We start from the raw sequence: 16,699 nt of genomic DNA, 5'->3' as shown, positions 1-16,699 counted from the left end.
CTGTCACCACCATTCACTCTCCTCTCTCTGTCCTGTCACCGCCATTCCCTCTCCTCACTGTCCTGTCACCGCCATTCCCTCTCCTCTCTCTGTCCTGTCACCACCATTCCCTCTCCTCTCTCACTCACTCCTGTCATCTCCATTCCCTCTCCTCACTGTCCTGTCACCACCATTCCCTCTCCTCTCTCTCCTGTCACCGCCATTCCCTCTCCTCTCTGTCCTGTCACCGCCATTCCCTCTCCTCTCTGTCCTGTCACCAACATTCCCTCTCCTCTGTCCTGTCACCGCCATTCCCTCTCCTCTCTCTCCTGTCACCGCCATTCCCTCTCCTCTCTGTCCTGTCACCGCCATTCCCTCTCCTCTCTCTGTCCTGTCACCACCATTCCCTCTCCTCTCTCTCCTGTCACCGCCATTCCCTCTCCTCTCTGTCCTGTCACCGCCATTCCCTCTCCTCTCTGTCCTGTCACCACCATTCCCTCTCCTCTGTCCTGTCACCGCCATTCCCTCTCCTCTCTCTCCTGTCACCGCCATTCCCTCTCCTCTCTGTCCTGTCACCGCCATTCCCTCTCCTCTCTCTGTCCTGTCACCACCATTCCCTCTCCTCTCTGTCCTGTCACCACCATTCCCTCTCCTCTTTCTCCTGTCACCGCCATTCCCTCTCCTCTCTGTCCTGTCACCACCATTCCCTCTCCTCTCTGTCCTGTCACCACCATTCCCTCTCCTCTCTCTGTCCTGTCACCGCCATTCCCTCTCCTCTCTCTCCTGTCACCGCCATTCCCTCTCCTCTCTCTCCTGTCACCGCCATTTCCTCTCCTCTCTGTCCTGTCACTGCCATTCCCTCTCCTCTCTCTGTCCTGTCACCGCCATTCCCTCTCCTCTCTCTCCTGTCACCGCCATTCCCTCTCCTCTCTCTCCTGTCACCGCCATTCCCTCTCCTCTCTCTGTCCTGTCACCGCCATTCCCTCTCCTCTCTCTGTCCTGTCACCGCCATTCCCTCTCCTCACTGTCCTGTCACCACCATTCCCTCTCCTCTCTCTCCTGTCACCGCCATTCCCTCTCCTCTCTGTCCTGTCACCGCCATTCCCTCTCCTCTCTGTCCTGTCACCACCATTCCCTCTCCTCTGTCCTGTCACCGCCATTCCCTCTCCTCTCTCTCCTGTCACCGCCATTCCCTCTCCTCTCTGTCCTGTCACCGCCATTCCCTCTCCTCTCTCTGTCCTGTCACCACCATTCCCTCTCCTCTCTCTCCTGTCACCGCCATTCCCTCTCCTCTCTGTCCTGTCACCGCCATTCCCTCTCCTCTCTGTCCTGTCACCACCATTCCCTCTCCTCTGTCCTGTCACCGCCATTCCCTCTCCTCTCTCTCCTGTCACCGCCATTCCCTCTCCTCTCTGTCCTGTCACCGCCATTCCCTCTCCTCTCTCTGTCCTGTCACCACCATTCCCTCTCCTCTCTGTCCTGTCACCGCCATTCCCTCTCCTCTCTCTCCTGTCACCGCCATTCCCTCTCCTCTCTGTCCTGTCACCGCCATTCCCTCTCCTCTCTCTGTCCTGTCACCGCCATTCCCTCTCCTCTCTCTCCTGTCACCGCCATTCCCTCTCCTCTCTGTCCTGTCACCGCCATTCCCTCTCCTCTCTCTGTCCTGTCACCGCCATTCCCTCTCCTCTCTCTGTCCTGTCACCGCCATTCCCTCTCCTCACTGTCCTGTCACCACCATTCCCTCTCCTCTCTCTCCTGTCACCGCCATTCCCTCTCCTCTCTGTCCTGTCACCGCCATTCCCTCTCCTCTCTGTCCTGTCACCACCATTCCCTCTCCTCTGTCCTGTCACCGCCATTCCCTCTCCTCTGTCCTGTCACCGCCATTCCCTCTCCTCTGTCCTGTCACCGCCATTCCCTCTCCTCTCTCTCCTGTCACCGCCATTCCCTCTCCTCTCTGTCCTGTCACCGCCATTCCCTCTCCTCTCTCTGTCCTGTCACCACCATTCCCTCTCCTCTCTCTCCTGTCACCGCCATTCCCTCCCCTCTCTGTCTTGTCACCGCCATTCCCTCTCCTCTCTGTCCTGTCACCACCATTCCCTCTCCTCTGTCCTGTCACCGCCATTCCCTCTCTCTCTCCTGTCACCGCCATTCCCTCTCCTCTCTGTCCTGTCACCGCCATTCCCTCTCCTCTCTCTGTCCTGTCACCGCCATTCCCTCTCCTCTCTCTGTCCTGTCACCACCATTCCCTCTCCTCTCTGTCCTGTCACCACCATTCCCTCTCCTCTCTGTCCTGTCACCACCATTCCCTCTCCTCTCTCTGTCCTGTCACCGCCATTCCCTCTCCTCTCTCTCCTGTCACCGCCATTCCCTCTCCTCTCTGTCCTGTCACCGCCATTCCCTCTCCTCTCTCTGTCCTGTCACCGCCATTCCCTCTCCTCTCTCTGTCCTGTCACCGCCATTCCCTCTCCTCTCTCTCCTGTCACCGCCATTCCCTCTCCTCTCTCTCCTGTCACCGCCATTTTCTCTCCTCTCTGTCCTGTCACCACCATTCCCTCTCCTCTGTCCTGTCACCGCCATTCCCTCTCCTCTGTCCTGTCACCGCCATTCCCTCTCCTCTCTCTCCTGTCACCGCCATTCCCTCTCCTCTCTGTCCTGTCACCGCCATTCCCTCTCCTCTCTCTGTCCTGTCACCACCATTCCCTCTCCTCTCTCTCCTGTCACCGCCATTCCCTCTCCTCTCTGTCCTGTCACCGCCATTCCCTCTCCTCTCTGTCCTGTCACCACCATTCCCTCTCCTCTGTCCTGTCACCGCCATTCCCTCTCCTCTCTCTCCTGTCACCACCATTCCCTCTCCTCTCTGTCCTGTCACCGCCATTCCCTCTCCTCTCTCTGTCCTGTCACCACCATTCCCTCTCCTCTCTGTCCTGTCACCACCATTCCCTCTCCTCTCTGTCCTGTCACCACCATTCCCTCTCCTCTCTCTGACCTGTCACCGCCATTCCCTCTCCTCTCTCTCCTGTCACCGCCATTCCCTCTCCTCTCTCTCCTGTCACCGCCATTCCCTCTCCTCTCTGTCCTGTCCCAGCCGATCCCTCTCCTCTCTGTCACCACCATTCCCTCTCCTCTCTCTGTCCTGTCACCGCCATTCCCTCTCCTCTCTCTGTCCTGTCACCGCCATTCCCTCTCCTCTCTGTCCTGTCACCACCATTCCCTCTCCTCTCTGTCCTGTCACCGCCATTCCCTCTCCTCTCTCTGTCCTGTCACCGCCATTCCCTCTCCTCTCTGTCCTGTCACCGCCATTCCCTCTCCTCTCTGTCCTGTCACCACCATTCCCTCTCCTCTCTCTGTCCTGTCACCACCATTCCCTCTCCTCTCTCTGTCCTGTCACCGCCATTCCCTCTCCTCTCTCTGTCCTGTCACCGCCATTCCCTCTCCTCTCTGTCCTGTCACCACCATTCCCTCTCCTCTCTCTGTCCTGTCACCGCCATTCCCTCTCCTCTCTGTCCTGTCACCACCATTCCCTCTCCTCTCTCTCCTGTCACCGCCATTCCCTCTCCTCTCTGTCCTGTCACCGCCATTCCCTCTCCTCTCTCTCCTGTCACCGCCATTCCCTCTCCTCTCTGTCCTGTCACCACCATTCCCTCTCCTCTCTCTGTCCTGTCACCACCATTCCCTCTCCTCTCTGTCCTGTCCCAGCCGATCCCTCTCCTCTCTGTCCTGTCACCACCATTCCCTCTCCTCTCTCTGTCCTGTCACCGCCATTCCCTCTCCTCTCTCTGTCCTGTCACCGCCATTCCCTCTCCTCTCTGTCCTGTCACCACCATTCCCTCTCCTCTCTCCTGTCCCAGCCGATCCCTCTCCTCTATCATTAGGACATTACACAATATTACAGGCGATATTACTGTGAGAGACGATCCAGCAGAAGCCGCCATCTTCCTCACGGGACAGCCGGATGTGAGCAGGTTGGGTACACGCATGCGCAGCCGTCAGCGTTGCTGATGTCGTCATTTCCGGCCATATACATTCAGCCCACAGGTTGATTGGCTGACAGGAATGTCAGTTACTTATTCTCGACATTTTATTGGTTATGGTGTTTAAAATCTTACAATCGCGTTGCTGTTAGTAACCAGATGGAAGCGGTTGTCATGGACACAGCAACTCGTCGGTACGGGATATGTTCGCTTGTAGCCAGCACGTGAGTCTTGAGGTCCAGGTACCCGCTGTACGTGCCACCCGTGTTATACCCCTGTCACACCTCACCCCTCTCCCCCTGTCACACCTCACCTCCCCCCTCTCACACCTCACCTCTCCCCTGTCTCACCTCACCCCTTTTCCCCTGTCACACCTCACCCCTCTCCCCCTGTCACACCTCACCTCTCTGCCCCTGTCACACCGTCACCTCACCAAACCCCTCTCCCCCTGTCACACCTCACCCCTCTCCCCCTGTCACACCTCACCTCCCCCCTCTCCCCCTGTCACACCTCACCCCTCTCCCCCTCTCACACCTCACCTCTCCCCCTGTCACACCTCACCCCTCTCCCCCTGTCACACCTCACCCGTCTCCCCCAGTCACACCTCACCTCATCCGTCTCCCCACTGTCACACCTCACCTCTCCCCTGTCACACCTCACCCGTCTCCAATTGTCACACCTCACTTCTCTCCCCCTGTCACACCTCACCTTTCCCCTCTCTTCCCTCTCACACCTCCCCCGTCTCCCCCTGTCTCACCACCTTACCCCTATCACACCTCACCAGTCTTTTCCTGTCACACCTCACCCGTCTCCTCTTGTCACACCTCACCCCCTGTCACAACTCACCCGTCTTCCCCTGTGACACCTCACCCATCCCCTCTCCCCCTGTAACACTCTACCTCACCCCTCTCCCCCTGGGCGAGATGTACTAAGCTTGAAAAGTGATAAAACGGAGAGTGATAAACCACCAACCAATCAGCTCCTACCTGTCATTTTTCAAACACAGCCTGTGACATGGCAGGTAAGAGCCTATTGGTTGTTGGTTTATCACTCTCCTTTTTATCACTTTTCAAGCTTAGTACATCTGGCCCCCTGTCACACAACCCCCCCCCCCCCCAACCCTCTCCTGTCTTACACTGAACCCTCTCCTCCATGTCCGACCCCTGCTTACCTGTCCCACGCCCCCCTAACCTGTCTCCCCTGTGTCACACCCTATCTTACCCCTCTCCCCCTGGCACACCTCACCTCACTCCTCTCCCCCTGTCACACCTCACCTAACCTGTCACCTCACCCATCTCCCTTCTGTCACACCTCACCCTCTCTCCCTATTCCACCTCACCTCACCCCTCTCCCCCTGACTCCCCTTAGCTCACCCGTCTCCCCCTGTCACACCTCACCTCACCCCTCTCCCCTTGTCACACCTCACCTCACCCCTCTCCCCTTGTCACACCTCACCTCACCCCTCTCTCCCTGACACCCCTTAGCTCACCCGTCTCCCACTGTCACACCTTACCTCACCCCTCTCCCCCTGTCACCCCTCTCTCCTTGTCACACTACACCCATCTCCCCCTGTCACACCTCACCCCTGTCACACCTCTCCCCTGTCACACCCTACCTCACCTGTCTCCGCCCTCAGCTCACCAGTCTCCCCCATGTCACACCCTAACTCACCCGTCTCCCCCATGTCACACCTCACCTCACCCATCTCCCTCACGTCACACCTCACCCGTCTCCCCCATGTCACACCCTACCTCATCCCTCTCCCCTGTCACACCTCACCCGTCTCCCCCCTGTCACACCTCACCCGTCTCCCCCACGTCACATTTCACCCGTCTCCCCCACGTCACACCTCACCCCTCTCCCCCTGTCACACCTCACCCGTCTCCCCCTGTCACAGCTCACCTCACCCCTCTCCCCTTGTCACACCTCACCTCACCCCTCTCCCTTTGTCACACCTCACCCCTCTCTCCCTGACACCCCTTAGCTCACCCGTCTCCCACTGTCACACCTTACCTCACCCCTCTCCCCCTGTCACCTCTCTCTCCTTGTCACACTACACCCATCTCCCCCTGTCACACCTCTCCCCTGTCACACCCTACCTCACCTGTCTCCCCCCTCAGCTCACCAGTCTCCCCCATGTCACACCCTAACTCACCCGTCTCCCCCATGTCACACCTCACCTCACCCATCTCCCTCACGTCACACCTCACCCGTCTCCCCCATGTCACACCCTACCTCATCCCTCTCCCCTGTCACACCTCACCCGTCTCCCCCACGTCACACCTCACCCGTCTCCCCCACGTCACACTTCACCCGTCTCCCCCACGTCACACCTCACCCCTCTCCCCCTGTCACACCTCACCCGTCTCCCCCTGTCACACCCTACCTCAACTGCCTCCCTCCTGTCACACCTCACCTGTCTCCCCCATGTCACACCCTACCTCACCAGTCTGCCCCATGTCACACCTCACCCGTCTCCCTCACATCACACCTCACCTGTCTCCCCCATGTCACACCTCACCTCACCCATCTCCCCTTGTCACACCTCACCTCACCCATCTCCCTCATATCACACCGCATCTCACCTGTCTCCCCCACATCACACTTCACCCATCTCCCCCACGTCACACCTCCCCCATCTCCCCCAAGTCACACCTCACCCCTCTCCCCCTGGAACAACATACCCCTCTCCCCCTGGAACACCTCACCTGTCTCCCTCACCCGTCACACCCTACCTTACCCGCCTCCCCCATGTCACACCCTACCTCACCCGTCTCCCCCATGTCACACCCTACCTCACCCGCCTGCCCCATGTCACACCTCACCTCACTCATCTCCCTTACGTCACACCTCACCCGTCTCCCCCATGTCACACCCTTCCTCACCCATCTCCCCCATGTCACACCTCACCTCACCCGTCTCCCCCACGTCACACCTCACCGTCTCCCCCCTGTCACACCTCACCTCACCCGTCTCCCCCTGTCACACCTCACCACACCCTCTCCTCCATGTCCCACCCCTGCTTACCCGTCCCACGCCCCCCTAACCTGTCTCCCCTGTGTCACCCCCCCCTCTCCAGTCTCTACCGTGTCTCACACATCTCCTGTGTCAGACCCCCCCTCCCCCGTCCCACACCTGCCTCCCCCGTGTAACACGCTACCTCATACTTCCCACACTCACCCCTCTCCTGTCCTACACTCCCTCACCTGTCTCCCCTGTGTCACACCCTACCTCACCTGTCCTTTCACACACACACACACCCTCATCTGTTTCCCTCGTGTCATACCCTACCTCACCTGTCTGTTACACCCCCTCACCCGTCTCCCCCATGTCAGCCTCCCTCACCTGTCTCACCCTCATCCCTCTCTTGTCCTAAACTCGCCCCTCTCCTCCATGTCAGACCCCTGCTTACCCGTCCCACCCCCCTAACTTGGCTTCCCCTGTGTCACACCCTACCTCATACCCCCCCTCTCCTGTCCTACACTCATCCCTCTCCTCCATGTCAGACCCCCTTACCCGTCCTATCCCCCCATTATTCCAGCATTGCAGTGTTGTTTTTGTCTGTTTCCCCAGATGAAGAAACCACAGATTTGCTTGTGGTAAGTAAGACCCTCATTTGACACACACACACAGCCACACACACACAGACACACACACTCACGTGCCTATACTAGTGCGGGGCTCAGAGGAACATGTCTGTCATAAAGATTCCTGGCCCTCTGTCCACACGCTTACACAAACCGTATTTTCCCAGATGGAGTCAAAATCCCGGCGGTCGAAATACCGATGCTGGAATCCCGACCGCCACAATGCCGACACTTACTCCCTCCATGGTTGTCCATGACACCCATAGAGGGAGAATAAAGTAGTGTGCTGAGCGTAGCGATCCACGGCCTCCCCTTGTCTGCATTTTGGCGGCCAGACCGCCGGGATTTCGTACTGAATTCCATTTACGAGTACCATGTTCTCTGGTCAGGCAGTCTGGGAGGTTTCTGTGGAAAGTCCCGTGGTCTGGCGTTCCCCGTCCGTTTCACTGAAGCAGGCTGGTGGACACTGCGTTCCCTCGCCATCAGATGTGCCAGGTTTATGTGTCATGATCCGGTCTCTTCTCATGTATCTACAAGTCCCAGCAGTCCGCTCTGTATGACCAGTGATGTATCGGTGAGGACGTGTTACCTGTGTGAGGTGTCGGCACTACAAGTCCCAGCAGTCTGCTCTGTATGACCAGTGATGTATCGGTGAGGATGTGTTACCTGTGTGAGGTGTCGGCACTACAAGTCCCGGCAGTCTGCTCTGTATGACCAGTGATGTATCGGTGAGGATGTGTTACCTGTGTGAGGTGTCGGCACTACAAGTCCCAGCAGCCTGCTCTGTGTGACCAGTGATGTATCTGTGAGGATGTGTTACCTGTGTGAGGTGTCGGCACTACAAGTCCCAGCAGCCTGCTCTGTATGACCAGTGATGTATCGGTGAGGATGTGTTACCTGTGTGAGGTGTCGGCACTACAAGTCCCAGCAGTCTGCTCTGTATGACCAGTGATGTATCGGTGAGGATGTGTTACCTGTGTGAGGTGTCGGCACTACAAGTCCCAGCAGCCTGCTCTGTATGACCAGTGATGTATCGGTGAGGATGTGTTACCTGTGTGAGGTGTCGGCACTACAAGTCCCAGCAGTCTGCTCTGTATGACCAGTGATGTATCGGTGAGGATGTGTTACCTGTGTGAGGTGTCGGCACTACAAGTCCCAGCAGCCTGCTCTGTATGACCAGTGATGTATCGGTGAGGATGTGTTACCTGTGTGAGGTGTCGGCACTACAAGTCCCAGCAGTCCGCTCTGTATGACCAGTGATGTATGGGTGAGGATGCGTTACCTGTGTGAGGTGGCAGCACTACAAGTCCCAGCAGTGTGCAAGTCCCAGCAGTGTGCTCTGTATGACGAGTGATGTATCGGTGAGGATGTGTTACCTGTGTGAGGTGTCGGCACTACAAGTCCCAGCAGTCTGCTCTGTATGACCAGTGATGTATCGGTGAGGATGTGTTACCTGTGTGAGGTGGCGGCACTACAAGTCCCAGCAGTCTGCTCTGTATGACCAGTGATGTATCGGTGAGGATGTGTTACCTGTGTGAGGTGTCAGCACTACAAGTCCCAGCAGCCTGCTCTGTGTGACCAGTGATGTATCTGTGAGGATGTGTTACCTGTGAGAAGGTGTCGGCACTACAAGTCCCAGCAGTCTGCTCTGTATGACCAGTGATGTATCGGTGAGGATGTGTTACCTGTGTGAGGTGTCGGCACTACAAGTCCCAGCAGCCTGCTCTGTATGACCAGTAATGTATCGGTAAGGATGTGTTACCTGTGTGAGGTGTCAGCACTACAAGTCCCAGCAGTCTGCTCTGTATGACGAGTGATGTATCTGTGAGGACGTGTTACCTGTGTGAGATGTCGGCACTACAAGTCCCAGCAGTCTGCTCTGTATGACCAGTGATGTATCTGTGAGGATGTGTTACCTGTGTGAGGTGTCGGCACTACAAGTCCCAGCAGTCTGCTCTGTATGACCAGTGATGTATCGGTGAGGATGTGTTACCTGTGTGAGGTGTCGGCACTACAAGTCCCGGCAGTCTGCTCTGTATGACCAGTGATGTATCGGTGAGGATGTGTTACCTGTGTGAGGTGTCGGCACTACAAGTCCCAGCAGTCTGCTCTGTATGACCAGTGATGTATCGGTGAGGATGTGTTACCTGTGTGAGGTGTCGGCACTACAAGTCCCGGCAGTCTGCTCTGTATGACCAGTGATGTATCGGTGAGGATGTGTTACCTGTGAGAAGGTGTCGGCACTACAAGTCCCAGCAGTCTGCTCTGTATGACCAGTGATGTATCGGTGAGGATGTGTTACCTGTGTGAGGTGTCGGCACTACAAGTCCCGGCAGTCTGCTCTGTATGACCAGTGATGTATCGGTGAGGATGTGTTACCTGTGAGAAGGTGTCGGCACTACAAGTCCCAGCAGTCTGCTCTGTGTGACCAGTGATGTATCTGTGAGGATGTGTTACCTGTGTGAGGTGTCAGCACTACAAGTCCCAGCAGCCTGCTCTGTATGACCAGTGATGTATCGGTGAGGACGTGTTACCTGTGTGAGGTGTCGGCACTACAAGTCCCAGCAGTCTGCTCTGTATGACCAGTGATGTATCGGTGAGGACGTGTTACCTGTGTGAGGTGTCGGCACTACAAGTCCCGGCAGTCTGCTCTGTATGACCAGTGATGTATCGGTGAGGACGTGTTACCTGTGTGAGGTGTCGGTACTACAAGTCCCAGCAGTCTGCTCTGTATGACCAGTGATGTATCGGTGAGGATGTGTTACCTGTGTGAGGTGTCGGCACTACAAGTCCCAGCAGTCTGCTCTGTATGACCAGTGATGTGTCGGTGAGGATGTGTTACCTGTGTGAGGTGTCGGCACTACAAGTCCCAGCAGTCTGCTCTGTATGACCAGTGATGTATCGGTGAGGATGTGTTACCTGTGTGAGGTGTCGGCACTACAAGTCCCAGCAGTCTGCTCTGTATGACCAGTGATGTATCGGTGAGGATGTGTTACCTGTGTGAGGTGTCGGCACTACAAGTCCCAGCAGTCTGCTCTGTATGACCAGTGATGTATCGGTGAGGATGTGTTACCTGTGTGAGGTGGCGGCACTACAAGTCCCAGCAGTCTGCTCTGTATGACCAGTGATGTATCGGTGAGGATGTGTTACCTGTGTGAGGTGTCAGCACTACAAGTCCCAGCAGTCTGCTCTGTATGACCAGTGATGTATCGGTGAGGATGTGTTACCTGTGTGAGGTGTCGGCACTACAAGTCCCAGCAGCCTGCTCTGTATGACCAGTAATGTATCGGTAAGGATGTGTTACCTGTGTGAGGTGTCGGCACTACAAGTCCCAGCAGTCTGCTCTGTATGACGAGTGATGTATCTGTGAGGACGTGTTACCTGTGTGAGGTGTCCGCACTACAAGTCCCAGCAGTCTGCTCTGTATGACCAGTGATGTATCGGTGAGGATGTGTTACTTGTGTGAGGTGTCGGCACTACAAGTCCCAGCAGCCTGCTCTGTATGACTAGTGATGTATCGGTGAGGATGTGTTACCTGTGTGAGGTGTCGGCACTACAAGTCCCAGCAGTCTGCTCTGTATGACCAGTGATGTATCGGTAAGGATGTGTTACCTGTGTGAGGTGTCGGCACAACAAGTCCCAGCAGTCTGCTCTGTATGACCAGTGATGTATCGGTGAGGACGTGTTACCTATGTGAGGTGTCAGCACTACAAGTCCCAGCAGTCTGCTCTGTATGACACCAGTGATGTATCGGTGAGGATGTGTTACCTGTGTGAGGTGTCGGCACTACAAGTCCCAGCAGCCTGCTCTGTATGACCAGTGATGTATCGGTGAGGACGCGTTACCTGTGTGAGGTGTCAGCACTACAAGTCCCAGCAGTCCGCTCTGTATGACCAGTGATGTATCGGTGAGGACGTGTTACCTGTGTGAGGTGTCGGCACTACAAGTCCCAGCAGTCCGCTCTGTATAACCAGTGATGTATCTGTGAGGACGTGTTACCTGTGTGAGGTGTCCGCACTACAAGTCCCAGCAGCCTGCTCTGTATAACCAGTGATGTATCGGTGAGGATGTGTTACCTGTGTGAGGTGTCGGCACTACAAGTCCCAGCAGTCTGCTCTGTATGACCAGTGATGTATCGGTGAGGATGTGTTACCTGTGTGAGGTGTCGGCACTACAAGTCCCAGCAGTCTGCTCTGTATGACCAGTGATGTATCGGTGAGGACGTGTTACCTGTGTGAGGTGTCGGCACTACAAGTCCCAGCAGTCTGCTCTGTATGACCAGTGATGTATCGGTGAGGACGTGTTACCTGTGTGAGGTGTCGGCACTACAAGTCCCAGCAGTCTGCTCTGTATGACCAGTGATGTATCGGTGAGGACGTGTTACCTGTGTGAGGTGTCGGCACTACAAGTCCCAGCAGTCCGCTCTGTATGACCAGTGATGTATCGGTGAGGACGTGTTACCTGTGTGAGGTGTCGGCACTACAAGTCCCAGCAGTCCGCTCTGTATAACCAGTGATGTATCTGTGAGGACGTGTTACCTGTGTGAGGTGTCCGCACTACAAGTCCCAGCAGTCTGCTCTGTATGACCAGTGATGTATCGGTGAGGATGTGTTACCTGTGTGAGGTGTCGGCACTACAAGTCCCAGCAGTCTGCTCTGTATGACGAGTGATGTATCTGTGAGGACGTGTTACCTGTGTGAGGTGTCCGCACTACAAGTCCCAGCAGTCTGCTCTGTATGACCAGTGATGTATCGGTGAGGATGTGTTACCTGTGTGAGATGGCAGCACTACAAGTCCCAGCAGTCTGCTCTGTATGACCAGTGATGTATCGGTGAGGATGTGTTACCTGTGTGAGGTGTCAGCACTACAAGTCCCAGCAGTCTGCTCTGTATGACCAGTGATGTATCGGTGAGGACGTGTTACCTGTGTGAGGTGTCCGCACTACAAGTCCCAGCAGTCTGCTCTGTATGACCAGTGATGTATCGGTGAGGACGTGTTACCTGTGTGAGGTGTCGGCACTACAAGTCCCAGCAGTCTGCTCTGTATGACCAGTGATGTATCGGTGAGGATGTGTTACCTGTGTGAGGTGTCGGCACTACAAGTCCCAGCAGTCCGCTCTGTATGACCAGTGATGTATCGGTGAGGACGTGTTACCTGTGTGAGGTGTCGGCACTACAAGTCCCAGCAGTCTGCTCTGTATGACGAGTGATGTAAAACTCACCTCTTCTGGCAAGCCTGTCATGTGTGTATACCGCACACATAACCCTCCGAGGCACTTATGTATTGTGTAATGGGCATTACGGTGGGTGGCATGTTGTGTAATGGGCATTGTGGTGTGTGGCATATTGTGTAATGGGCATTACGGTGGGTGGCATGTTGTGTAATGGGCATTGTGGTGTGTGGCATATTGTGTAATGGGCATTACGGTGGGTGGCATGTTGTGTAATGGGCATTGTGGTGTGTGGCATATTGTGTAATGGGCTATACGGTGGGTGGCATGTTGTGTAATGGGCATTGTGGTGTGTGGCATATTGTGTAATGGGCATTACGGTGGGTGGTATGTTGTGTATTGGGCATTGTGGTGTGTGGCATATTGTGTAATGGGCATTGTGGTGTGTGGCATATTGTGTAATGGGCATTGTGGTGTGTGGCAGGAAACATTTTTGGCTTGGGGGAGCAAATTTTGTGAGTTACGCCACTGGGAGCTAACTGTGTGTGTATATAACAATCTGCTGAGACAGGCGGCATTGGCACCGTGACCCGCGTGGCAGCTTGGTGCAGCGTCTATCCTGAGTGCCCACGGATTATGGGCCTGATTCAGTATACACACAGCCTGGCAAACAGGTCAGCGCCAAACACCTGCCCCCCCCCGTATCCCCTCACTAGCATGCGAAGGTATGTGTAGTCATTGTGTAGTCATCACTCCATCTCCAACCGCTACTGAGGGAAACACCTGCCCCCCCCCCCCCCCCCCGTATCCCCTCACTAGCATGCGAAGGTATGTGTAGTCATTGTGTAGTCATCACTCCATCTCCAACCGCTACTGAGGGAAACACCTTGTTTACAGCCCGATCTATATACAGCCGCCGATGGGAACATGTAGCTGAGACACCCCTCCTGCCTACAGCGTCGCCATCTGCCTGTTCTGCATGGTGTGATTACTTCCCGGACAGACCTTGTGTGTGTGCATGTACACGGGTTTGTATATAGGGCCTGCAAAGGCAGACTCCTCCTTTAATGGACAAACCATGCTGCACTGCAATGGGGCAGATGTAACAGGTGCAGAGAGAGTTAGATTTGGGGGAGTTCTTTTGTTTCTGTGCTTTATTTTTGCACTACAATATAGATATAAGTTTGAACACCTCCCACCCAAATGTAACTCTCTCTGCTCCTGTTACATCTGCCCCCCCTGCAGTGCATATCTGTACATATGTGTATCATACGTGTTTGTGTATATATTGTATCTGTATGTGTATCATACGTGTTTGTACCTAGTGTATATTTGCTTTCTGCCTGCCCAGGAAGGATCTCAGTGTACACGACGTGGGGGTGTTGGAGGACGCGGTGGACCTGCGCAGGTACTGGACCCTATAGAGGATACCACTGAGACACTTGGAGGCTCCGTCTTCTCATTGTGTATCCTGTTCCCGCAGAGCTCTGGCCGCAGTGCTGTCACTGGATGGGCGACTCGCAGAGCCTCGCGTCTCCGTCCTGCTGGACCTGTATTATTACACTATGAGATTCTGCTGGGAGTGCGGATTTACCAGAGTGCAGATGTCCTCTGTCTTTTCCATTATGAAGGAGACCCACGCTGTCTGCCAGGGTGAGTCTGTCCCTCTGTTACTGCAAACATGTTGTATACAGATATAGCTATCCTGCTGTTGTATACAGATATAGCTATCCTGCTGTTGTATACAGATATAGGCCCTTATTCTGGTTGGTGCGGTAATATCCGCGTGCGTTCGGGCCGCCGATGTTTTGTGTCTGCGCATGTGCGAGCGGGGCGTACGGCCAAATCCCGCATGAAATGTGAACACTCCGAACAGGGGGTGGAGAGGGGCGTGAAGGGCTATTTGGGCTCATTACCATATGCATACGCCCCGCGTTTCATGGGCGTTCCCATGCAAACGCTGGGCGTACGTATGGTAATGCGGCCGTGACGCACGTGTAGGGGGCGGACATATGACATCGCCGGATGTCAGCTGCCCGCCCAGATCCCTGCTTTTGCACGGAAAAATGTCCGTGTGGTCTGAGGTTGCGGGTGCTGGTGGAGCACTCGGTGCTGCATTCGATGGTCTGCGACCATCGAATGATGGGGGAGGTTCCCTGAGATGGAGGAGGCGTATTCCATGAAAAATACACGTGCGGTCCGTTCGGCCAGCTTCTTACCGCGTACGGACGGAGTTGGCGATCCGTATGGAAGGCGGGGTTTTGCACGCAGGGTTCTGGCCGCATATTCGGATCCGGCCGCACCGATCAGAATAAGGGCCTAAGCTATCCTGCTGTTGTATGCAGGTATAGCTATCCTGCTGTTGTATGCACAGTGCTATTTTTCAGCAGGAACCAGCAGGAACTCAGTTCCTGAACCTCTAATTAAATATGACATCATCAGGAACTAAAAATGTACTTTCCATAAGATAAGTTTTATTTTATAGTCACCTGTGAGTGCCTTTGTTTCTAAATACAATATATACATCTATCTCTCCCTCTATCTCTTTATTATATACTAGCTGACCCGCCCGGCGTTGCCCGGGAAACCCTTGGGGTTTCTTTATTTCCAAAATTGCTGAAAAATGTCATCTTACAGTATGCTGTGCCAAAGACCTAAGATTGTAATTTGTTATAGATTCCACCATAATGTTAGAATGTGTTTGCATTGATACTCAATGATGGCAGTGAAATCAGGTGAGGTGTTGTTTGAAACACAACGCTCCTGAGCTGATAACTTGTATGTGTTGATGAATTCCACATCCACTCCTGAGATTAAGCACCTACTGTATGACATATCCTCCAACATCTGAGGGTCAGAAATTGGTACAAAATCAGAAAGGGACGTGGCCACACCTCCATTTCTATACTTTCAAATTGTACAGTTTCTAGGGTGTGTAATTACAGGCGCTGAGTGCGTGGGGTCTGGGGTGGGCGTTACTTACCGCGCCATAATTAATTCAAAATTCACTGCTCCCTGCCACTGCCACTCCCCTCACCGAACCTGCCTGCAGCAGTCTCTGAGGTCTGGGGATCTGTAAAGCACATGCACCGAGCATCTCTACCAAACAGTGGGGCAGCCCCTGAGTGTGGGAGCAGGTCCGCAGGCCTGGCCACATGATGTCATGACGCGACGTACGCTACCCGCACCACTGTAATGCCCCACTGGGAATGGGTGCAATGGGCCAAATTCTTCCCTACACCCACCGGGCCAATCCACTGATCTAGCCATCACAATCAGCAATGGGTGCATTGATAAGGTTTGGAGTGTAAGAAGTTGAAGAATAAGACTGAGATAAAGATTTGCCATGATACAAAGTGTACAATTTACTCAATAAATCGTGGAAAAAATGTAAGTGTACATAGAAGTACAATCAAGAAATGAAAGTAGGATTAAAAAATAAGTTCTGATTCAAACTGATAATTGTTTGGATGGGATGGGTTGTGAAACAAATCTATAGGTGAGGGTATGGATATTGTGGGCATAATTGGTGTTTGTTACACCTACATGGGGCCCTCAATTGATGGGATTTTCACTACAGTGTCACGGTCACATTGTCACCATAGGGGGATTCCCAATTGGAGTCCAGGTGGTCTTTTAGGGACCCTTTACAATCCTGTAGGTCTCTTCTCCTTGAGCTTACGGTCTCCCTTAATGATAGTCAATCACTGAGGGAGACCATAGGCTCCAGGAGAAGAGACCAACGGAATTGTAAAGGGGTCCCTAAAAGACCACCTGAACCCCAATTGGAATTCCCCCTACGGTGACACTGTAGTGAAAATTTCTCATCATCTGGGTACCCCCTGTAGGTGTACCAAACACCAATTATGCCCACAATATCCATACCCCCTCCACCTATGGATTTGTTTCGCAACCCACCGCCATCCAAGCAATTATCAGTTTGAATCATAATTTATTTTTTAATCCTACTTTCATTTCTTGATTGTACTGTA

At 54.4% G+C, this 16,699-nt stretch overlaps 2 protein-coding genes across 5 annotated transcripts in view; one reads left to right on the top strand and one right to left on the bottom strand.

Annotated features, from left to right (window-relative positions):
• RNF40 (ring finger protein 40) overlaps positions 1-4,026 on the bottom strand; it is a 60,900-nt gene extending 56,874 nt beyond the window's left edge. Inside the window, 1 exon segment of the mRNA XM_083152208.1 lies at positions 3,882-4,026. Coding sequence (XP_083008334.1) covers positions 3,882-3,987 — 106 coding nt within the window. The 5' untranslated portion in view covers positions 3,988-4,026.
• Positions 4,000-16,699, top strand: part of CFAP119 (cilia and flagella associated protein 119) — a 37,190-nt gene continuing 24,490 nt past the window's right edge. The window contains exons 1-4 of one of the 4 annotated variants that reach the window (XM_083152204.1): positions 4,000-4,192; positions 7,524-7,549; positions 14,059-14,115; positions 14,191-14,360. In XM_083152204.1, coding sequence (XP_083008330.1) covers positions 4,154-4,192; positions 7,524-7,549; positions 14,059-14,115; positions 14,191-14,360 — 292 coding nt within the window. In that variant the 5' untranslated portion in view covers positions 4,000-4,153. Of the gene's footprint in view, positions 4,202-7,523; positions 7,550-14,058; positions 14,116-14,190; positions 14,361-16,699 lie in introns of all 4 variants that reach the window. The other 3 variants (XM_083152203.1, XM_083152206.1, XM_083152205.1) reach the window with 3 other exon arrangements.

The sequence above is a fragment of the Crinia signifera genome, chromosome 7, assembly GCF_055691185.1.
Source record: "Crinia signifera chromosome 7, ASM5569118v1, whole genome shotgun sequence".
Classification (NCBI taxonomy): Eukaryota; Metazoa; Chordata; class Amphibia; order Anura; family Myobatrachidae; genus Crinia; species Crinia signifera.
This window is presented reverse-complemented; position numbering and strand designations above follow the sequence as displayed.